This window comes from Canis lupus, chromosome 1, assembly GCF_003254725.2.
Source record: "Canis lupus dingo isolate Sandy chromosome 1, ASM325472v2, whole genome shotgun sequence".
Lineage (NCBI taxonomy): Eukaryota > Metazoa > Chordata > Mammalia > Carnivora > Canidae > Canis > Canis lupus.
The window spans coordinates 17,231,013-17,255,032 of NC_064243.1; the positions used below are offsets into that span (position 1 = coordinate 17,231,013).

At 38.9% G+C, this 24,020-nt stretch overlaps 1 protein-coding gene across 2 annotated transcripts in view; it reads right to left on the reverse strand.

The window, feature by feature from the left end:
• Positions 1 to 24,020, reverse strand: part of MALT1 (MALT1 paracaspase) — a 61,220-nt gene that overhangs the window by 10,746 nt on the left and 26,454 nt on the right. The window contains exons 5-13 of one of the 2 annotated variants that reach the window (XM_035699200.2): positions 21,137 to 21,315; positions 20,520 to 20,616; positions 19,964 to 19,996; positions 16,879 to 16,905; positions 15,704 to 15,736; positions 10,605 to 10,808; positions 1,919 to 2,096; positions 1,094 to 1,168; positions 39 to 166 (exon numbers count right to left, since the gene is read on the reverse strand). In XM_035699200.2, coding sequence (XP_035555093.2) covers positions 39 to 166; positions 1,094 to 1,168; positions 1,919 to 2,096; positions 10,605 to 10,808; positions 15,704 to 15,736; positions 16,879 to 16,905; positions 19,964 to 19,996; positions 20,520 to 20,616; positions 21,137 to 21,315 — 954 coding nt within the window. The remainder of the gene's footprint in view (positions 1 to 38; positions 167 to 1,093; positions 1,169 to 1,918; positions 2,097 to 10,604; positions 10,809 to 15,703; positions 15,737 to 16,878; positions 16,906 to 19,963; positions 19,997 to 20,519; positions 20,617 to 21,136; positions 21,316 to 24,020) is intronic. The other variant, XM_049111269.1, reaches the window with a different exon arrangement.

Consider the following 24,020-nt stretch of genomic DNA (forward strand, 5'->3'; position numbering starts at 1 on the left):
CAGAGAACCCTGGGTAGCTTTCTCTTTATTTATTTTACCTTCTGCAACTTCATCCAGTAACACAGTAATTTTCTTGTCTTCTAATAACCTATCTTTTAAAAATTTCATGAAAATTCCATTTGCCAACCCAGAATGCTGGATTTCAAAAGCTTCTGCTCCTTGACACCTTAAACACAGCAAAAAGACAGAAAATTTTTAAAAAGTTAACAGTTGCCACGTGGGGCTTATATAAATACTGATGAGCCTCATTTGCTTGCCTCTCTGCCTTTTGAATGACACTCTCATTAAAGAGTTAATCTTTTTTTTTTCTTTTTTTTTTTTTTTATTTATTTATTCATGATAGTCACACGGAGAGAGAGAGAGAGAGGCAGGGACACAGGCAGAGGGAGAAGCAGGCTCCAAGCACCGGGAGCCCAATGTGGGATTCGATCCCGAGTCTCCAGGATCACGCCCTGGGCCAAAGGCAGGCGCCAAACCGCTGCGCCACCCAGGGATCCCTAAAGAGTTAATCTTTAGGGCACCTGGGTGGCTCAGTGGTTGAGCGGCTGCTTTTGGCTTGGGTCATGATCCTGGGGTCCTGGGATAGAGTCTCACAGGGAGCCCTCTTCTGTCTCTGCCTCTCTCGGTGTCTCTCATGAATAAATAAAATCTTAGGAAAAAAAAGTTAATTTTTAAGCAGGAACTAAATGCTCTCGCATTTAGTAAAAAGAAGATGCCAAGATACGAGGAGTAAAAGTCAATTACTTAACTCATTTGTCCTATTAAGAATATTAGGGACGGGGATCCCTGGGTGGCACAGCGGTTTGGCGCCTGCCTTTGGCCCAGGGCACGATCCCGGAGATCCGGGATCGAATCCCACGTCAGGCTCCCGGTGCATGGAGCCTGCTTCTCCCTCTGCCTGTGTCTCTGCCTCTCTCTCTCTCACTGTGTGCCTATCATGAATAAATAAAAATTAAAAAAAAAAAAAAAAGAATATTAGGGACGAAAATGTATGCCTACATTTCTACAGATATATCTAGGCTTCTAACCTATAATCAAAAGGAAGTCATTGAAAAATGAAGGCATCTTGAACACAAATGCAAAATTTCCTTACGTGGCATATCCAAAGACAATGTTGGCGGTGACTTTTAGTGCATCCAAGATTGGGATGGTATCATCATAGTCGTTTCTATTTAAAAGGGAGGAGGAAGGAGGATAGATACAAATGTGAAAAAAATTAAGCAGTATTTAAAGAGAGCATAAATAATAATATGATGCAAAATCTGAGAATGCTATTCAATTACACATAAATTAAGATTATAGATTCAAAATTCCTATTATCAAATCAGGCACATATTTGCTCCAAATAACCCAGGGCTCCTCTGCTGTTGAGACAGCCAACAGCCACATCATCCGCTCTCTGGTTTGCTTCAAAACCGGAGTTATATCTGAACTCTGGCACTGGTTTTTGATCGGTAAATGCTGAGCAAGTACAAAACCATATTTCGGAGAGGGATAATCACTGGTTCTATTCCCTAGTAACACGGTGGCCAACAACTGGGACCCAAACCCTTTCTGTATATGCGAGCCCAGGACTGCCAGAGGCCCCCCCTCTGCGGGGGCTGCTTCTATCAATTCCTGGAGAAATGAATGCACCAATTACTAGACACATCTGCAGGTGTTCTGAGGTATGAATAAATACCCACACCTCTGAGTTTCTCACTTCTGTTCTCTAACAACTAGGAAAAAAGTTAAAGTAATTAAATACATAGAACATGTATTTTTCCCTTAGTTTCCTTCTTAGTCGGTTTCAATCTAATTACAAACTCACAAGCTTAAGTGCTCCTTAGAATTCCCAGGTTTGTCTCAGATTTAACTCTCAAGGCTGATATTTACCTAACTCCAGGGAACTTTGTTTAACAAAGATGAGGCAGTTTACCTTTTCCTACACATGTCCAACAAGAACACGTTGAGTCCAGTTTCTTTCTCTTGCATCAGTTTCAGTATATTTTGTACACATAGACAGTTTTCAGACCTATATGGATTTGGGGCATCAACAGGGACCATAAAGCTGTTGCCAAAGTTTTCATAACCATGCCCCGCATAATATAATAATCCTGGAAAGGAAAAAAGAAAAGATGTAAAAATTAATTCTAGTTTGCACTCTGAACATGCATGGAGCACTCTTTAGAGAGAAACCTAGACTTTAGTTTTCTTCAAGTTAATGCAAGTTTATTTAAGAGATACTCAATTATAAACACAGTCAATGTTAACTAAGTTTGCACAGAAAAATTTTTTTAAAAGATTTTATTTATTCATGAGAGACACACAGAGAGAGGTAGAGACCCAGGCAGAGGGAGAAGCAGGCTCCTTTTGGGGAGCCTGATGTGGGACTCGATCCCGGGACCCCAAGGTCTTGACCTGAGCCAAAGGCAGATGCTCAACCACTGAGCCACCCAGGCATCCTTGCATGGAAAAATATTTTGACAATGGTTTTCAAGACCAACATTGAGATGCTGTTCTAAAGTATATTTTATTTTTTAAAAGATTTTATTTATTTATTCATGAGAGACGAGACACAGGCAGAGGAAGAAGCAGGTTCCCTGCAGGATGCTCCATGTGGGACTCGATCCCAGGAGCCCCAGGATCATGACCTGAGCCAAAGGCAGATGCTCAACCGCTGAGTCCCCCGGGTGACCCCTAAAGTGTATTTTAATTCATAAAAATAACACATTTATAACCAATGGTATAACACAGAATACAATTTTATCTCATGATGTATATAAAAAAGAAAAAGGCTTAATTAAGACTTCTTTGGTGACTCATTTGTCTCCTCTATGAGACCAGGAGCTCCCCCAGAGCAAGGACAGTATTATCTTTATCTGTGTATTCCTGGGACACAGCAGGAGCTTAGCAAGTTTCAACAGATGAACAAATAAACACAATTCAGATGGATACTGCAATGGCAATATCCAATATAAGAAATTCTGCAGGCACTTCCACATAATGTTAGTAAGGGCTATAAAAATATAAATGTAGCTTTTTCTAAGCAGAGAAGGAAAATCTGATTTCATGGATTATTTTTTCCTTTCTGTTATGAGATATAAATATCATTAATTTTCCATCTAGAGTCTCTTGAATTAATAATCTAAAGTCTGGGTTCTAAAGTATTTCATAGATGAGTCATTATTTCTATACCGAGAAATACTATAAAAACTGCACCAAACAACTCAACATTTTCTTTTTTTTTTTTTTCAAGATTTTATTTATTTATTCATGAGAGGCACAGAGAGAGAGAGAGAGAGACAGACAGACAGACAGACAGAGGCAGAGGGAGAAGCAGGCTCCAGGCAGGGGGCCCGACGTGGGACTCGATCCTGGGTCTCCAGGATCACACCCTGGGCTGAAGGCAGCGCTAAACCACTGGCCACCTGGGCTGCCCAACTCAACATTTTCTTAAAAAGAAGTCTGTTTTGGCTGTAAAACAACAACAACACCCAAAATATCAGTATGGGCTTCTTTATAAAAATATCTGACAGAAATACTTGTGAAGACATGTTCCCCTGAGCATGTGGTCTTTTGGGCCCACTAATTTTTTTATCTCAGTATTCTGGATATGATGACTTCTTTCTAGGATATACTCTAATGTCAACAATAAAATGGGATTTAGACAGGGAACAACAGGAAAGCTAATCCTTTTTATCTATAGCCCCACTTCTTTTTTTTTTTTTAATTTTTATTTATTTATGATAGTCACAGAGAGAGAGAGAGGCAGAGACACAGGCAGAGGGAGAGGTAGGCTCCATGCACCGGGAGCCCAATGTGGGATTCGATCCCGGGTCTCCAGGATCGCGCCCTGGCCAAAGGCAGGCGCCAAACCGCTGCGCCACCCAGGGATCCCTATAGCCCCAATTCCTAACAAAGAATGTGGCTCTGAACATTAAGCAACTTGCTTCATTTGGTCCTAGAGGGCAGGACCCAGGTCTACTGTTCTCAAACTCCTACTAAAATGAGAAATAGGTTTTTTTCATGTCACCTTTCAGGTAAAAAAAAAAAAAAAAAAAGTCAGAATGGGCACATTCATTTATTCAGGTGGGTTTATTCCACCTCTGTGCCCTGAATGAAACCGTGTATGTGCCAAAAGAAACGCAAAAGAAAAGGAAGACAAAGTTCCTGCCCCAGGGAACTCTCAACTCATTCAGGCCTGCTCGTGCTTGTGCTGTTAGTCAAAAAACAAAAAAAGTCAGTAAATAATGAAATACCATAAAATACCATAAATTGTGTGATTAAGGAAACCTTGCACGATTGGAGTAGATGCAGAGAGGACTCAGGGTGCAGTGACACAGCAATGGGAGGCCCTGAGAGTCAATGGGTACAATGTGGGAAGGCAGAGAAAGAGTGAGCTTCATTACAGGCAGGGGGTAAGAGAAACGAGGTGTGGACCTGGAATGACAGCTAATAGAAAGGACACCAGCCTGGCAAGGAATCAAATTATCATTGTAAATGGGAGTAAGAGTGCACTGATTGGGAGCATTCTGAAAATCATGACACAGGGAGTGGATTTAATTCACTAAACAACAGAGATCAAGTACATGAAAAGATAACCTGAAGAATGAGGGAGAATGTTTGCAAATCACGTATCTAAAAGGACAACTTGTACCTAGAGTATGTACATAAAGAACCCTTCAATTTGACCATTAGAAGGCAAATCCCCAAGTAAAAAATGGGCAAAGGACCTGAATAAACATTTCTCCCAAGAGGATATACAAATGCAAAAAAGCACATGCAAAACAAACAAAAAAAAAAAGCAGAGCAAAACAAAAACGATGAAATACCACTTTACACTTCCTAGGGCGGCTGTAATGAAGACACAGGCAGTAACGAGTGTTGGCAAGGAGGCAGAGAAAGTGGAAACTTCACTTATTTCTGGTGGGAATACATAACAGTGCAAGCACCCTGGAAGGAGGTTAGGCAGTTCCTCAAAAAGTTAAATTTAGAATTATCATATACCCAGCAATTGCAATCCCAGGAACATACACCCAAGAGGCCTGAAAACGTGTGTCCACACAAGACTGTGTACACGAATGTTCAAGGCAGTGCTATTCACAGTATCTACACCATTTCAACAGCCTAGATGTCCACCTGCTGATGAGAGGAAATGTGATGCGTCCACACAGTGGATGATGACCCAGCCATAATAGTAAAGCAACAACATGGATGAACCTTGAAAACATTATGCTAAGTGAAAAAAAAACAGTCACAAAAGGACACGTATGGAATGATTCCATTCTATGGAAGGTCTCAAAAAGGCAAATCCATAAAGCTAGAAAGGAGTTGTGTTGTTGCCAGGGGTTTGGGATAAGAAGGAATGAAGAGTGAGTGCGGAGAGACATGGGGATTCTTTCTGGGGTAGGGGAAGAGATCTGGAGTTAGGTAACCAATGCACAGCTTTGTAAATATGCGTCCCTCACATACTGGCTTTTACGGACACCCTACAGTTCTATGTATATTTAATTTCTTGGATAAAAATCATAATAGACATTAAGCTTCCAAGCTGGTATAGCTTTTTCATGGTTTTGGAAGCACCTTCATATCCATGAACTGATTTTTGATCCATACAGCAATCTTTAAATGACTTATACCCCTATTTTAGAGATGAGGAAATTCTAAAGAGATCAAATAGACTTGCTTAAAATCACATAGCTGATAGGTGTCTGGACTCCAAAAAGGCATTTTTTTCTCATTATATTTAGGGATTTATAATTTTGAGAGTATAGGGACACCTGGGTGGCTCAGCAGTTGAGCGCCTGCCTTCAGCTCAGGGCATGATCCTGGAGTCTTGGGATTGAGGCCTGCATTGGGCTCCCCACAGGGAGCCTGCTTCTCCCTCTGCCTGTGTCTCTGCCTCTCTCTCTCTGTGGGTCTCTCATGAATAAATAAAATCTTTAAAAAATAATTTTGAGAGTATAAATCATGTTCTTTATTTTCTGAATGTCCTTCAACACCTAGCATACTCCTTTATCTGGGCTATAATGTAATAAGGAACATATTTTTTGAATGCATTAAATGAACAATGCAAACCAATCAGGACAGAGGCAGAGCTAGAGAACTTTCCATAAAGGGTCTGATATGCAACAGAAATTGTACCATTTCTACAACTGGCTTTCTTACATAAGCCAGCCAGCCAGGAGGCTCATGGATTGCCTCCATTGCATCTGCATCACGGAACACAACTGTCTGTAGCAAGACTTGTAACTTGGGAGAAGCACCAACTTCAAGGGAAGGTTCGCCCTCCATCGAGCAGGGAAACCTAAGTGTGGTCCGTTATTTCAGAGCCATAAATCCTGCTCTGCAATCACTAAGACACTTAGAACAAAATACCTTTTGTCTACCCCAAAATGACTTATGAAAAACATTTTGCATCAAAGTCTATATCCGAACGACATTGTGGGAGATTAAACATTTTTATGTAAAATAAATTAGATCAAAGCATGGTATTTTAAGGATTGCATGTCTAGTACTGCTTATTAATTGAATCGACTATCCCATCACTCAAGGAGAGGCACACAACATAGGCATCTTCATAAGTGACAAAAAACTTCATGTGGTTAGAAATATAATCCTATCGATTAGAACTTCAGGGAATTTGATTTCTTGGGAACACGATTTCCAAGAATATAGTTCATTACAGATATTTCTTCTTGCCTACAGAGAAAATCATTGTTTGGATGGAAGATTGTCCCACTGGAGCTGAGCTGCAGCACCTAGCAAGGTGCTGATGAGGACATCTGCCACCGCCACCACCGTCACCTACAGAGCTCTTCCTCTGTGCCTGGCACTTTCTGAATAAAGTGCTTGCTTTAATTATATGGTTCTCACCTCCTATAACCCTCATAATATATTTCTCATAAGTAGGTAGATAATATTGTCATCTCCCTTTTACAGATGGAAATACTGAGACACTGAGAGATATAAGAGCTCACATAAATCCACATGACCAACAGGTGATGGAAACAGAATTTGGACACCGGCCAGATCAACCACTGTGCTCCACTATACTGTCTCTTAATAATCTACTGTGTCTCTTAATAATCTACTGCTGGTTTCCTTCCTCCCTGCCCTCTCCCTCCCTCTCTCTCCCTGTCTCTTTCTTTTTTTTTTTTTTTTTTAAGATTTTATTTATTTATTCATAGATACAGAGAGAGAGAGAGGCAGAGACACAGACAGAGGGAGAAGCAGGTATCATACAGAGAGCCTGACGTGGGACTCGATCCAGGGTCTCCAGGATCACGCCCTGGGCTGCAGGCGGTGCTAAACCGCTGCGCCACCAGGGCTGCCCTCCCTGTCTCTTTCTTAAAAGATTTTGTTTATTCATGAGAGACACAGAGAGAGAGAGAGGCAGAGACACAGGCAGAGGGAGAAGCAGGCTCCCCGCAGGGAGTCTGACGTGGGACTCGATCCCAGGACCCTGGGATCACCCCCTGAGCTGAAGGCAGACGCTCAACCACTGAGCCACCCAGGCGCCCTACTACTGGCTTTCTAGTTAACTTTATTCTCAGAAAATACAAAACGTCAGTGTACTGGTTTTTCATGGCTTCACTACACTATCATTTTGAAAACTCCTTCTCCCCCGCCCCCAAATGAAATCTTAGGCTGAATCTTAATAGGTAACAACACGTGAAAGCCGGGTCTCTCTAATTGAGGCCTGCAGTGGAATACTATCTGGTTCAAATCTCCCACCTAAAGATGAAGGAAAACTGGAATTCAGGAAATGGTAACAACAGCCACAATGCTTTTAGTAGGCCAGGCACAGGGATAATTATTTTATCTTCTTTATTCTGCAATCACCTCATCAGGTTAGTCTATCCACTTCAGAAACTCTTGCTTATAAAAGTTAACTCTGTTCTAGTTACACTGGTCAGTAGAAAAGCCCTAGCGCTGGACATGAACGAGTTTACTTAAGGCCTCCTGCTTCACCACCGAGCTCTGCTGAAACGAACGGCTCCCCCAGAATAAACCAGGCTTTTGCCTTATTCTGAGCAGACTCCTCCAATATCCTTCTCCAGAAAAGCACAGCTGAGCTGCGGTGAGCAGTGAGTGCAGGAAGGCACCGGTGGGGGAGATACCAGGCCAGTTGCTCCCTATCAGAGCCTTCCACATATGATAACTGGAAATCTTTATCTTCATTTGTCTGCAAGGACATGTAGTAGAAATCAGTTATTCCTGTTCTTAGAGTGTGTTTTCTATGTTTATATATGTTTTAAAAGTGAATTGCCTATTTTTTGTTCTGTGGCAATTTTTGTTCCTCTTACAAACCCACGGGCAACATGACAAAAGGGCATAAGCCTGAGTGTGTATGCTTTCCACCTCTAGAGCTGTTCATGCTGAAGCTCCCATGGCTCTGCCCCAGCCTCCTCCACCCCGCAGGGTACAGCCATGACCCGGGGCTGCCAATTGGAGGTAAAGACACAGTGCAGGAGGAAGGCCTTCGCCCTCAAGCCTCACCACACTTACATGCTATGCACATGTGCCAGATGTCTGGGGTTCATAATCCTTCAAAGTATAATGCAGCTACTCTGTTGAGACACAAATCAGTAGGACTTAAAAGTCTTCTAGCTTTCTTAAGCTGCTATTTTGCTTTAATATGCTCATGTATTCCATACTCCAAGATGATTTTTTTTTTTAAAGGCTTTTTAAATTTATTTATTCGTGAGAGACACAGAGAGAGACACAGGCAGAGGGAGAAGCAGGCTCCAAGCAGGGAAGCCCAATGTGGGACTCGATCCCAGGTCTCCAGGATCAGGATGATGTTTTTATACTGGGGCAAAGCCTCAGCATTAGCTGAGCTGTTCTTGCCACAGCTTTCTAATATTTTGGATTCTCTACTTTGAAAGGGCATTAAAAGCTTTGATTTAAAGAGCTAGCTAGGCAAAGGGCTTAAAGCTAAGGTGATAGTGTCAGTAAGAAATGAGAATAATCAAGTACCCAATACTTCATGTAATTCCCTCATTCTTAAAATACTTCACCAACCTGGGGCGCCTGGGTGGCTCAGTCAGATAAGTGTCTGACTCTTGGTTTCAGCTCAGGTCATGATCTCAGCATTGTGGGGTCGGGCCCTGCATCAGGCTCTGTGCTCAGTGCAGAGTCTGCTTGAGACTCTCTCCCTCTCTCTCTGCCCCTACCTCCATGCTTTCTCTCTCTCTCAAATAAATAAATAGATCTTTATAAAATACTTCACCAACCTAAACTCTAAGTTGGTTAATATTTTTCCCTTTTGCCTCATTCCTTTCAGTGACGTTTTAGAAGCCTTTTCTTGGTACTTTATAAACGGAGATAAATTATTTGAGAGAAAGAATCAAACCACCCTCTTAATCTAGATCAAAAGTATGCACACCCATTGCCAAAAAGGCACATTTGTACAGTCTATGTTTTCACAAGAAAAGTGAATACTCATAAACAAGGTTATGTTATTACTACATCAACATAACTGAAATCCCAAATTTGAGATATTTAGTTGTGTCACAACTGCAATCCTTATTATTTACGAGGAAACTTATTTAAATATTTAAAATTTTAAGACTCCCCATCTCATATACAGTGACATATTAAATATTGGAAAAAAAAAAGTTTTTCTTCCATTAAAAATTTTCTTTTGAGACCCATTAGCAATTCCACCAAGCTCACCTCATCATACTAGTCTAATCATAAATTAAAGGCTAAATTTAGAAATTATTGAAGTAAAATAATTCGAAACATATAGGAGCTAAACTGGTACTTTTTGTTTATCACCAGCATGCCTAACAATAGGCCTGCAGATGCCACTCCTCTTGCAGTCAAATGCCACGGCACGGTATCACAGTGTGCACACCCTGTGAGATACGGCTCAGACCAGCCAGCCAGCTGGCCTTTCATTTGTGCTTATACCCATTACAAGAAGGAAGTCACCAAAGAAATATACTGACAGCATATTCCGTGTCTTTAAAAAATCTTTACCATACATGTGGTGTTCTTAATATTTAGATGAGGAATGCGTAAAATGATTACAAATTATTTACCATTAGAATTTTTGTGGCGGTCCACCTTTAACTATGTTTGTATAGAGCTTTAGTTTACAAATTGTTTTCATATGCTCCATTCACCAACATATCCTTGCTAAATTCTAGCTCCCATTAAAGGACAAGAAAATGCCATGCAATAGTTAGAAAAAGGAATAAAACATATAGAATGTACACTTGATGACCTTTGTCCTACACACACACACAGCAGTACTGTACATATATGAGTCCACAATTTGCCATCTGGTCATTAAGCTTCACTGCACTTCAGCTCTTATCAATAAAAAACAAAATCACACACACACACACACAAAATCACCTAAAGTAGGAAAGAATTCTAATAAGAATAATATTGTTTTGATAAAACAAGAGACATGAAAGGAAAGATATTGAGCTAAGTAGTTATTCACATGGAACTACAGAATGAAGATCAGATCCATCACTTTTACAAGAATAAAATTCTTCATTGAGATGTATTTACCATACCCAATCTTTGATTTTTATCTCTTACCATAACTTGTGCAATGAAGAGTAAGATAATTATAGAAACAAAGATTACAAATATCTTACCATATACTCCTTTGTCTAAAAGTAATAAAAATTCATCCACGGCATTTCGCATCTCGTATTCAGTAAGATCCAAGAGTGAAACAACTTTGAAATCTAGTTGTCTTAACAAGTTGGTCAATTCATATACATCCACCAAAGGAGCTTTAAGCTTGGGGTGCTCCCAGTAATTCATATTTCCTATCAAAAGAGCAACTTTGTCCTTTGCTGTTAAACAAAAACAAAAACAAAAACAAAAACAAAAACAAAAAAAAAAAGGAGGGGGGAGGTGAATGAGAGATTGAGAAGAGGACATAAAGATTAAAACAAAACCTATAGAAATGGCATAATTATAATAAAATGTCTGCTTTACAAATAAGATCTCATTACTATTTAATTTCATTTTGGAACTATCACTTTACAGTACAGAGTAGACCACTTTATATAGTAAACTCTACTGATGAACACAGGCTGATAACTCAAACAACTGAAACCAAACTTAGTGATGCTTTTGAGAATGAGGCAAAGGATATTTATGAGCTGCATATGATGCATCAGTATGGTAACTAGTATTGAATTAATACCTTCATTGAGTTACAACAAAAGTAGAGAATATAATATTCAACTAGACGTTTGAAGCAAATTTAAACAAGCAACATTAGTAATTGGGTTACCGTCAAATTAGGTTGTTTGGTGACAGTGGAAGAGGCTAAAGAAAAAAGAAATACCAAAAAGAGGAACGGGATGAGTTCTTGTCAGAGCAAGTAAGGGGAAAACCAAAGGCGAGAGAAAAGCAGGGACTTAACAAGAACTCTATCTGTATTTTTTCAGTTGATGTGCTGTCTCCTTTTGGTTTCTTAAAAAAAAAAAAAAAAAAAAAAAAAAATCCCTGGTTTGGGTGACCTTAGGGATATGTGAAGACCTTCTGTATGAATATCTTAACAGTTTATTTTCTGACCTTAGTGGAGAGACTTTGTTCAAAGATGTACACTCATCAATCATACAAAGAATTTTTATGTTTTTAAGGGGCAAAAAGATCCACATTTATGCCTTAGAAAGTACCAGCTAGCTTTACCATGTATAGCTTGTCTCAAAATGGCTGTAGAAGGCTGGTCTTTAGAACTACACCTTTGCTAGTCTGGGGTGGGGTTAGTGGTTAAAGATCTGAGACCAGGCCATGGCAGTAGTAACCTGTTATGATGTTTTTCTTGAAGACTGGCAGTAGGGGATGGGCAGCCCAGATTATGGTACAAACCATGACAGAGACACAAGGGAACAGCAGAGAAGGTGTAGCAAGAGCATGTGGCAGTACTCAGCCAACTGGCCAAGGAGCCACCCTGGGTAGGAGTGTGAGCCTCTGACTGACACAGGTGAGGACTAGGTGACCAACCTCTGTCCCTAAACACTGCTTAAAATTATAATGAACACTACTCTTATGAAATTGAAACCAGCACAAATCATCACACTGCTGACTTGATGTCTGCAATAGGGAACAGAATTTCCAAAATTTCAAATCATTAAATGGATTAAAACTTTCGGGGAAACTTCTTTTCTTTCCACAGAACATTTCATTTAAGTCTAGTGTTAAGCAAGGTCTGGAGAAAAACTAGCACCAACTCAAAGAATGGGACTCTCTCAAAGTGAAAGAAAACCCCACTGTGTGAAAAGCCTCAGTACTTTTATGTCATGGTATCTTTATTCTATATTTACATTCTTAGAGATTTCTTGCAAGTTGCTTATTCCCATGAATATATCTATTTTAGAAAAATGAAATCATACTTAAGCATTTCTACTTTAGTAAAAGTCACTTCAAGTCCTATATAAATGATAATCCTTTATTCAAAAGAAAAGGTCAATTATTAAGATTATTTAAAACATAAGGATTCAGGGCAGCCCCGGTGGCTCCACGGTTTAGCGCCACCTTCAGCCCAGGGCCTGATCCTGGAGACCTGGGATCGAGTCCCAGGTCGGGCTCCCTGCATGGAGCCTGCTTCTCCCTCTGCCTGTGTCTCTGCCTCCCTCTCTTTCTCTCTCTCTGTATCTCTCATTATAAATCAATCAATCAATCAATCAATCTTTAAAAAAAAAAACCCATAAGGATTCAGACATAGTTTCTACTGAACTGCTTTAGTTCTAAGAATCATTGTAAAAGTTGAGGACACTCAGGATAGATTTCAATAGGAGGCAGTATAAAACTTAACATTAGGGTTTTGTTTTGTTTTGTTTTAATTTCTTCTTAAATAAACTAGATCGATACTCTTATACCAAAGTACCCACTATATACCAAAGTACCCAGCAAGACTGTTAGCTGACTAATCCACAGAAAGAAAATTCTCAGTGCATTTTTTTGTTAGCACATCAACCCCCTCAGAATTTAGACCTCAGAATTTACAGTGACAGACTCAGTGCAATCTACCTCTAACTGTGTGTGGGGGGGCAAGTAAGAGAATGTGTGTCTCTGGCTTACACCTTACAGCCCAAATCATGGGTTCCCAAAGTTTTTCAGGTAGTAAAGTATTTGTAAATCCCAGAGGGTTTTTTTGATGGAATATTATGATAATTTAATGCTATATATGTCCTAGACTAAGTTTTATTGGCAAAAAACAATTATAAGGACTATAACAGGAAAAAAAAAATCACTGGAGTCTGGGGGGTAAAGGACCAGCTGTCAAACTAAGTTGTTTTTGCTAATGTCAATTCTTTATTCATGGATTGAGTCATCTATTTAGAAAGAACACTTGGCACAGTTTACAGAAGGCCAGGGTTCAACGATTTAAAAACTACATGGCTCAAAATGTATCGGTAGTTGACCATAACTCTTTAAAAAAATTTTCCCTAATGACTATTTTTAATGGCCAATTCCTAAAATATCTTAATGCATTTTCTTGAGTTTAATGGTAATACAGATGATGGGTAAGTGAATCTTACCTTGCCCAATCTACATGTGAAACAGTTCCTTAGTGACAGGCGAAGTGCGGTGCATTTGGAACAGAGAAGCAGACCGCAGTGGTCAATATAAGAGATGACAAAGACCCGTTCTAGGAATTGGTTGTAGAAAAGAAAAGGAAAAGCCAGACTTTAGAGATACGACAGAGAAAGAAGCGGTAAAATGTGAAGTTAAGGAGATAAGGGTAAGGAATCAAAGACAATTTCAAAATAGCAACTACATAAGCAATTCATGATGGTTTGCAAGTGATAAAATAGATGGAAGAAATCTTCTGAAGAAAAACATTTACTGTAAGAGCCACCCACAACTTCTTGAACACAAACCATTTATTGGAAAAAGGAAACATAAATGCCAGTTGATCAAGCAATAGAGTAATAAAACCACTTCAGAAAGATATTTTAACATGCTCCTAGGCATCTTCCAAAGCTTAATGCAATGTATTCTTCAAAAACCGGCACAATGTTACAGCACTAATTCCACGTCAGAAATTATTCTGACAGTGTGTTATTCATCTTGTCTCATCCAAAATAAATAATATTCTTAAGCACCTGGAAAGAACCTGACACAGATTAAGTGCTATTTAGGTATTTGCTAAATAAAAAAATCTTTGGCTATTAAAAATTGAGTATTAGCATCAAATTTGACTGAATATACAGTTCTTGTTGGTTTGCACACAATCTTTTAATCTCTGTGTCCTACAGAGTAAAGTCTAAGCCTACTTCCCCAGATGGGGTAAAAGGGAGGACCTCTGAGGAGCCACGCTATCCTTGTCCTCAGGGTACAGAACTGCACCCCAGCACCCCCACCCTGAATGTGGGCAGCCCCTAATTCTCTCTGAACAACATAATTTGGTGTGAGACTTGCCAGTTCTGGATCTAAACCCTAGGAAGTTTGGAAGATTCACACCTTTGAGACCCAGCCACCATGTAAAGAAATTTAGCTACATGGCAATATCACATGGGGAAGGAGGAGGACAGGGAGGGGAGAGAGTGAAGTAGGCCCACAGTTGTACAACAGGAAAACAGAGGAGCACAAATCCTGTTTAAAGGGGCAGCCACACTTTAGCACAGCTACCCTCAAAAGCTACCACTTTTCAAAAGAATGCAGAAATCTAAATTTGCTCCCTATGTCTGGAAGGTCCTTCTGTTCATCTTTTCTTAAAACAGTTTTTTTTTTTTTAATTTTTAAGTAATCTTTATATCCAATATGGGGCTTGAACTCACAACCCTGAGATCAAGAGTCACATGCTCCACTCACCAAGCCAACCAGGTGCCCCTCTATTCATCCTTTAAAATATAGAATTGCTATTGCAACCTCTCTGCTGCTTCTCCAATCTCTAACTGTACCAAGAGATAGTATTAATCACTTCTGTGTAACATGTGCAGGTTCCTGGTTTACTTATTTGTTTGCTTGCATGTTGCTAAAACAAAGAAATCACCCCACAGAAGTTGACTAGGTCCCAGAAACTGAATTCATAATCTTTTAAAGCTCCCTGTTCTAGAATTTCTTTTACAAATATCCAAAATAAAACATTTGGTCTCAGTGTCATTTAAATATTTAAAATGTCAAATTAAAATATCTTGAATCCCTTCATGATCACCATAAAAGCACTATAAAGTTGCATTTTGACCAAGCATTTTATTTATTTATTTATTTAAAAAAATATTTTTCATTTATTCATTTGAGACGGAGAGAAAGCTCATGAGAGGGGCTGGGAGGGGCAGAAGGAGAAAGAGAGAGAGAATCTTGAGCAGACTCTGTGGGATCAGGACCTGAGCTAAAACCAAGTTGGATGCCCCTATTTTTTTTTTTTTTTGAATTTTTTATTTATTTATGATAGTCACACACACACAGAGAGAGGCAGAGACATAGGCAGAGGGAGAAGCAGGCTCCATGCACCGGGAGCCCGACGTGGGACTCGATCCCAGGTCTCCAGGATCATGCCCTGGGCCAAAGGCAGGCGCTAAACCACTGCGCCACCCAGGGATCCCGGATGCCCCTATTTTAACCAAGCATTTTATTTTATTAAGTAGGTTCTATGTCCAGTGTGGAGCCCAACATGAGGCTTGAACTCATGATCCTGAGACTGAGACCTGAACTAAAATCAAGAGTCAGACACTTAACCAACCAAGCCACCCAGGAGCCCTGTGACCAAGCATTTTAAAGCTCTACTCACCCAAAGGCTGATCAGCTGTTTGCTCTTTATTGTCTACAAAAAGATAAAAATGGAAAAAAGATAAGGTGTTATTGTCCATGATACAAATATCTGCAGGGTTAAAGACCAATGGAAAAAATGAACAATAGCAGAAGCATCAAAAGACAGAATGTGGTTTCTAACAGCTAACTAACAATTTTAATATTTTCAGATTTTTGATTAACACACCTGGACAGACAGAGTTAGAATGAGGGCAGGGGAATGTTTTCAGTAATTAACTACCACAGCTGGGGGCAGTAATCTTTGATATGCTAGGTAGAAAGTAGTCTGAAAATGGTGGGTGGTGGTAATAAGCAGTGCAGGAATGGTTAGCAGTTACCAAAGGCTTGCCAGGAACTGTTCTATGTGCTTTAAATAAAATGGATTTAAATAAGCTTCACCTTGTCTAAGATACATACTTCCTCCATTATATACATAAGGAATCTGAGGCACAGAGAGATTGAGTGAGTCACTTGTAATTGAACTAGTAAGCCTCACTCCACAGTCTGCACACTTTGCCATCTATATACATAGAATGAGAAACCTCCCACCCCAAGGACCATGCAGGGAAAGATGGGAGTTGAGTCAGTAATGTGTCCATTATTATAGACAGGGTAATTCTGGGTTTTTTGTGTTTTAGATTTTATTTATTTATTTGACAGAGGTAGAGAGTGAGCCCAAGCAGGGGGAGTGGCGGGCAGCGGGAGAGGGAGAAGCAGGTTCCTTGCTGAGCAGGGAGCCTGAGGAGGGACTCGATCCCAGGACCCTGAGATCATGACCTGAGCTGAAGGCAGACCACCAACTGACTGAGCCTCTAAGGTGTCCCTGTGTCAGTCTCCTAATGGTCCACGACCCTCTATTTCTCCCCACTCACACATCTTTTACTTCAGATAAAGATACTCCATTAACTGCCTTTTTATGACCTAGAGTCATACACAATGATAAAAATATACGTTGATATATTCTGCTGCTGTATACTTTTCTGTCGTCTTACAATCTAGAATGTTTAATATTTTACTTGCATGAAATTATCCTTCACGTAAGTATTAATTTCAACCCTAAACTGTATTATTTTAATAAAGGAAAAAATTACTAAGACTGCTATAGCAAAAGATTATCTAGTTATTGTATTCAAGCTAATGTTTTATATTACTCACCAGGATGTCCAAGATTATCTAATTCATCTAAAATGAAGAGAAAATAGATCAGTTTTATATAATCGAACCACCAATTTAGCATAAGTTGTAAGACTAATCAGAGAAGTAGGTTTCAAGCTATTAAATTATGTTGTAATATTTCATTAGTTTAGAACTTTTCAAATGCCTTCAGGGAGAAGCCATGCAACTACTAAGCGTGAGAGAATGTTACTGTTGATACGTGTAGGACTTCTGAGCTATTGCTACTTTCGTTAAATGACAAAAAGCAGAACAGACTCATTCATCATTTGTTCAAAGTTTTAGATATTCTGGTCTTTTGAGACAAAAACAGTCAAGGGACAGGTCTTTGGCCTCAATCGAAAACTCTGTGAAACTAAGAAACAATCTCAAATGATTTTTTCTAGTAAACTTTTAATTTTGGAAGAATTTGAGATGTGAAACAAGTAAAGAAGAGTTCCCGTATACATCATACCTTGCCTCCCTATTTTAACATCTTATGTTTAGTAAGGTGTATTTGTCACAACTAATAAATGACTCATGTTCTTTTTCCCCCCCGGGACCTCATTCAGGATGCCACATTACATTTTCTTATGTCTCCTTGGGCTTTTTGTTGTGAGTGTCTTAGGCTTTTCCTTTTTTTTTTTTTAATATTTTATTTATTTATTCATGAGAGACACAGAGAGAGAGAGAGGGAGAAAGGCAGAGACACAGGCAGAGAGAGAAGCAGGCTCCATACAAGGAGCCCAGTGTGGGACTCGATCCTGGGAATCTGGGATCAGGCCCTGAGTCAAAGGCAGATGCTCAACCACTGAGCCACCCAGGCGTCCCTAGGTTTTCCCTGTTTTTGATGGTCTTGACAGTTGTGAAGATTACTGGTGAGGTACTTTGTGGAATGTCTCTCAATTTGGATTAGTTGATATTTTCCTCGTGCTTAGACGGGTATAATGTGTTTTTGGAGGTACAGTGGTTTCAGGATTATTAACCTGTACTCTCTGGTGAAAGGACAGATACAATCATTTAAGCAAATACCCATGACATTACAGCCATCTATTTTTCCTTTGCAAATCTTATGAAGATGCAAATTAGCATTAGCAATAAATTACAAATGTTACACTGTTCATAAGAGTCACAGAGGAATTTAACTCTTATCTATAACGTAAAACCCATGAAAGAGTATCAACAACTAGAGTACAAGGCTCTGTACAATTTCTTTTGTCTCTTGTCTTAGAGACTTCATTCATTTCTAGTTACTGAGGTCGGCACCTTGTTCCTCCTTCCCCTCTTCACTGAGGTTGCTGCATACATTTGTAACGCATTTAGATTCTTTGGTCATATTCTTCATTCCATTCTGGGATTCCCCCTCCCCTGACCTCCCACTAAATGATTTAAAAAACTTGCATACATGTATTCACCATTACAATGATCAGACTTGTTTCACTGCCCTAAAAAAAATCCCCTGACTTCACTTATTCAATCCCCATCTTTTGTCCTGATCGACTACCTTTAATAAAATACATAAAGTGAAAAAAAAAATAAAATAAATAAAATAAATAAAATAAAATACATAAAGTGAAATAAGTGATATGTTCTGCGGTGAAAAAAAAAAGATACGATGTAGGATACTGTTAAGGGTATGTGTCAATAAAATACATAAAGTGAAATAAGTGATATGTTCTGCAGTGAAAAAAAAAAAGATACGATGTAGGATACTGTTAAGGGTATGTGTCAATCCATCAATTATAAAACATCTCAACCTTCACACTTTTTTTCGAAAGAAAAGTTGGATCTAATCCTCCCATTTGAAGTTTCTGAAGTGGTTCCATAGTTGGATCTTCATCTCGAAGTGTGCTGATAGGTTTATGTGAAAATGAGAATTTGACTGTGTTTGCTACTGTAAAAACTATAGAGATGATCATACAGGGAAAGAAACAGCACAGCAAAGGTGGTAATTTCCATGCAATACCTCGAAGCCAAACAGCAGTGCCACTTTATATCTGTTCTTAGAGATATACAACTTTGGAAAAGTTTAGAAATCATGCAATTAGGCAAAAAGAAGTAAGAAAAGGAAGAGGAGTTTTTGAAGATTTCTTCATATGCTTCCCTCGTGTAAGGCCTCTATAGACAACAGGACTGGAATCCCCCTTATGCTAGAGAACTCCTGTTCAAACGTATGCATTAGGACGAACATAGTAATTATAGCATTTCAGTGTGACACCACAGAGATATGAAAGACAGGAAAACCCAGGAAATACAACATTCAAGTTTTTTTTTCACTTTACCCAAGTAGACCCCAAGATTATACAATAGTTTAAAGAAGCAGACATTGAAAAAATACTTTGCTATCTGCAAACAAAATTTTGTAAAACAATGTGATGTACTAAGAGAAGGTAACGTAAGTATTAAAATGTACTCATTAGAACTTCTATACAATGCTTTGCATAACTGAAACAAATTTAAAAGTTTATGTTGAAACAGATTTCCCAGTTGTCTCTCTATATATTATGGTAAAGATGACATAGTAGATTAATGTACAGACTTGGGAGTTTCAGAAAATGGATCTTACCAATTTTATATTGAAATAGAAATATTAGATATTTGATAAGACATGTGTTCAACAGGAAATTGCCTGTCCTGAAACTGACACGGAAGCCACATGCACATCTGAGCAGCTGATAATCATGGCTAAAAGGATGGCTAAAATCATTTAAACCATTATCCATGGTAGTATGCCACCAGTCTTTTGAACAAATTTCAAATTAAATTTGAACAAATTACTAAAAATTAGTTTGTAATTCTGTAAAAAAAAATTAACATTAAGAATTAACTGCAAATGCTCCCTATTCATATGATGTGCAGAAACACTATTCTTACGTGCGGTAGAAAATCAACGGAAAATTAGTTACTTTAAGTGTGTCAGTTTAACAGTGTCTTTGGCAATTTACAAAACCCTGAGACTCCGTGAAATTTCACCCTTCTTAGAGCTAGTATTTTTTCCATGACTGCGCGCGCAGGCTAGAGCACTCCACCAATCCCCAGAGGAACCAGCATGCAGGATACGTGCTTTCAAACCAAAGGATTACTCTACCTTCAGTGCACTCCACTGCCTCATCTGCTCTTCCTTGTATCAGAGAAAACAGATGTGAATATACTGTAATTCATGATCTTAGGAAGGGCGGCCATCAGGTAGACAGAGAAACAAATATCACAGAAATATGTTGCATACCAACACACGCTGCAACTCTCCTACTGGTGACAACCTAAGTATAAATGCATTAAGCTTCAACAGCGCAAACTACCACATTACGAACTTCATAATGGGGGCTGTTGGTTAACGATCATTCTTTCCTCTCTATGCCTGGGATACCTGGTTCTTAAAATGTTTTTTGTTTTTTTTTTTAATGTTTTATTAAACATCTTTTCCCATTTAAACCAGATTTCTTATAACTAAAGTCTTAAAGAATACTTTTTTTGGCCACAAATGTTTATGATTGTGAATTTATGTATTCTGTTTCTGTATAAACAATATAACTGAATACTTAACCCCCCATTAAATAGAATGGGGTAAAGAATTTCCATTGCTTCAATGTTTCATCTTGCATAACTTATATCCATTTGTCAGAACACTGAGTAAGAGTGCTTACCTATGATGATTTCCACCTTCTTGCTATCCTGACTGTCTCGATCATTATATACATGACACCAATAGATTCCCTGATGTTCCAGATCCACATAAGGTACCTATTATCAATATCAGAACACATACACACACACATTTTCTTTCAATTTAATTGGCTTGTAGAAGTTCTGAATTAGGGAAAAAAACCTAGAACATTTCAGAGGACTTTAGGCATTTCTTAGATTATTTCTATATCTTATGTTAAATATAAGCAGGCAAATGATACAATGATTCCAATCATGGTAAGCGAGGTGTAGTACTATTCGACATTTTAAGGTTTTTATTTTTAGAGTAATCTCTATACTCAGCATGGGGCTCGAACTTACAACCCCACAATGAAGAGCTGTATGCTCCATCAACTGAGTCAGCCAGGTGCCCCTATACGACATTTTAGAATAAGCCCTTAGATATGGGCTGGTGCTATGTTATAGCACTTTTGTAAATATAAGAGTGAGTTAATACTGAGTAAAAAGGAAAACATTAAGACACCCTGATGAATATGAACTTTAATGTTTGTCTTAATTTTCAATTATAATATTTTACATGTCAACACAAAAAAACCCCAAATTACCAACTTCTTACCATGTATAGCTTTTTCGTCTCATGTATTAATGGTGACTCATTTTTGAACCACTGGTAGTGAGGAATAGGGCTTCCAACAGCAACACACTGTAAGACCAATGTACTGCCAGGCATTAGCCTTTGGGACCTTGGTTCGACACAGATTTGCAACCTGGATTCAGAGATGCCATCTGAACTTCCTTAAATTAAAAGAAAAACATTACTGAACATAAATAAAACCTCTAGCTTAATAATAAAATTGTTTTCCCCTTTACTAAAAAAAACCAAAAGTGTTTTCAAGTTAATTTTTTAATGATCTTTAATAATACCTCCCAAAACTATGTTGCATAAAGCTGTGGCACTTCTGAGAGATGTTCTGTGGATAAAAGGATGCTGAAGACAAATATACTTAGAAAATCCTGGGTTAAACAGAGTTAAACAGGTTGTTTTTTTTGGAAGGGCTTCTCAGAGCTTTTTTTAAGGACTTCTCAGAGCTTTAAGTGTTAGTATGCTTTGTTTATTAATTATTATTTTTAAAATATTATATTTATTTATTCAGGAGAGATGCACACGGGGGGGAGGGGTAGAGACACAGGCAGAGGGAGAAGCAGACTCCATGCAGGGAGCCCAACGTGGGACTCGATCCCAGGTCTCCAGGATCAGGCCCTGGGCTGAAGGCGGTGCTAAACCACTGAGCCACCCGGGCTGCCTGCTTTGTACATTTAAAAGGGCAAAGTGGCTCAGTCAGTTACGTATCTGCCTTCAGCTTAGGTCATGATCTCAGGATCTGGGGTTCGAGTCTTACATTGGGCTCCCTGCTCAGTGGGGAGAGCCCGCTTCTCCCTCTCCCTCTGCCCCTCCTCTTTCTCTCTCAAACAAATAAATAAAATCTTTAAAAAAATAAAAAGGCAAAATAGTTCAAGTGGTTTCCACATGTGTTTGATTATAGATTCTTTCTGGTGAGGGCAAACAGCTTATTAACATCATGAGTGATATTCACACTCAACACAGAAAGTTCTATATTCTACTGTTTGATTTAACTTATTAAAAAGAGTTTTGGGGGAGGCCTGGATGGCTCAGCTGGTTGAGCGTCTGTCTTCGGCTCAGATCATGGTCCCGGGGTCCTGGGATCCATCCCTGAATCAGCATCAGGGCTCCCTGCTTGGCGGGAGCTTGCTTCTCTCTCTCCCTCTGCCCCTCCCCCTGCTTGTGCTCTCTTGCGTGCTGTAAAATAAATAAATAAAATCTTAAATAAATAAATAAATAAAGTTTTGTTATTAGCATGGAATAAATATGGATGCATTATCACTAGCATTTCTTCCTGAGACAGACATCAGAAAGCATTATTACTATTATTTTCCTAAAGATTTATTTATTTTAGAGAAAGAGAGCATGTGCATGTGTGTGTAGGAGGGGCAAAGGGAGAGAGAGAATCTTAACTAGCATGGAGCCCAATGGAGGGCTCGATCTCATGACCCTGATTATCATGGCCTGAACCAAAATCAAGAGTCCAATGCTTAACTGAGCCACCCAGGTGCCCCCAGAAAGCATTATTTATTGAATGCTCACGTGTTGCTATAAGGTCCTTGAGGAAGGAGGACTTGTTAGTGTTAACACAATACCAAGTCTCCATCATGAAACTTAGCGTCTCACACATTGCAAGTGATTGGTTTTTGCTGAATGAACAGGATTTTTAAAAAAAGATTTTATTTATTTATTCATGAGAGACAGAGAGAGAGAGGCAGAGACACAGGCAGAGGGAGAAGCAGGCTCCATGCAGGGAGCCTGACGTGGGACTCGATCCCAGGACTCCAGGATCACACCCTGGGCCAAAGGCAGATGCTCAACTGCTGAGCCACCAGGTGTTCCAATGAACAGGATTTCATTTATAAACATACTAAAGTTCATTACATGCATGGAAAAATTCTAGAAAGATATAAATAATTCCTTTAAATTAATCATGACTATTTTTAGAGATTATTTATTTAGGTGTAGGAAAAGCTAAATTTGAGAGCAAAGAATACAGAAGATAGACTGGTAACAAAAAGTCTGTTTCCCACCTACTCTTTTCGTCTGGCAAAATGACAAAGAATATGATTCTTGACTGTGAATGTGAATACAGAAAATACCATCTGCTCTTTAGAATAGGCGGATTTTAGAATAGGCGGGCATATCTCTGATAAAGGTCCTCCTCCAGTAGGATTTATCTTTTTTTTTCTTTTTTTGTATAAATGTATTACAAATGAGAGTAAGATGAAGTCACACAACTTCATTACAGTATCTCTATATATATATCAAAGCAAAATATATACCAAAAGGAACTATATTTTACCAACACATTAAAATTATTGCTTCTGATTGATATATTCCATCAGTACTCAACAAAGTACTACTATATAGAAGGAATAGAAATGGTTTATTTTCCCTTTTTGTTGTTGGGGAAGACTTTGTCCCTTTTCTATCTTAATTGTCAAGGACCCATATGGTAGCTTTATGTATAATTAAATAAAGGAATTAAGCTCAAAAAACAAAACAAAACAAAACAAAAACTACTCTTTAGAATAGGCGGATTTTTTTATTTTTATTTTTTAAAAGATTTTATTTATTTATTCATGAGAAACACAGAGAGAGAAAGAGAAAGAGAGCAAGAGGCAGAGACACAGGTAGAGAGAGAAGCAGGCTCCATGCAGGGAGCCTGATGTAGAACTCGATCCCGGGTCCCCAGGATCAGGCCCTTGCCTGAAGGTGGTGCTAAACCACCGAGCCACTTGGGCTGCCCCAGGCAGATTTTTTAAATCAGTACTAGTTACTGGACTAAAAGGCTGGATGACAGAGAACAGAAAATCTGATGAAATGCTTTACTGCAGGGAATGATATGTTACCTGAGCCCTTTCATGGCAACAGC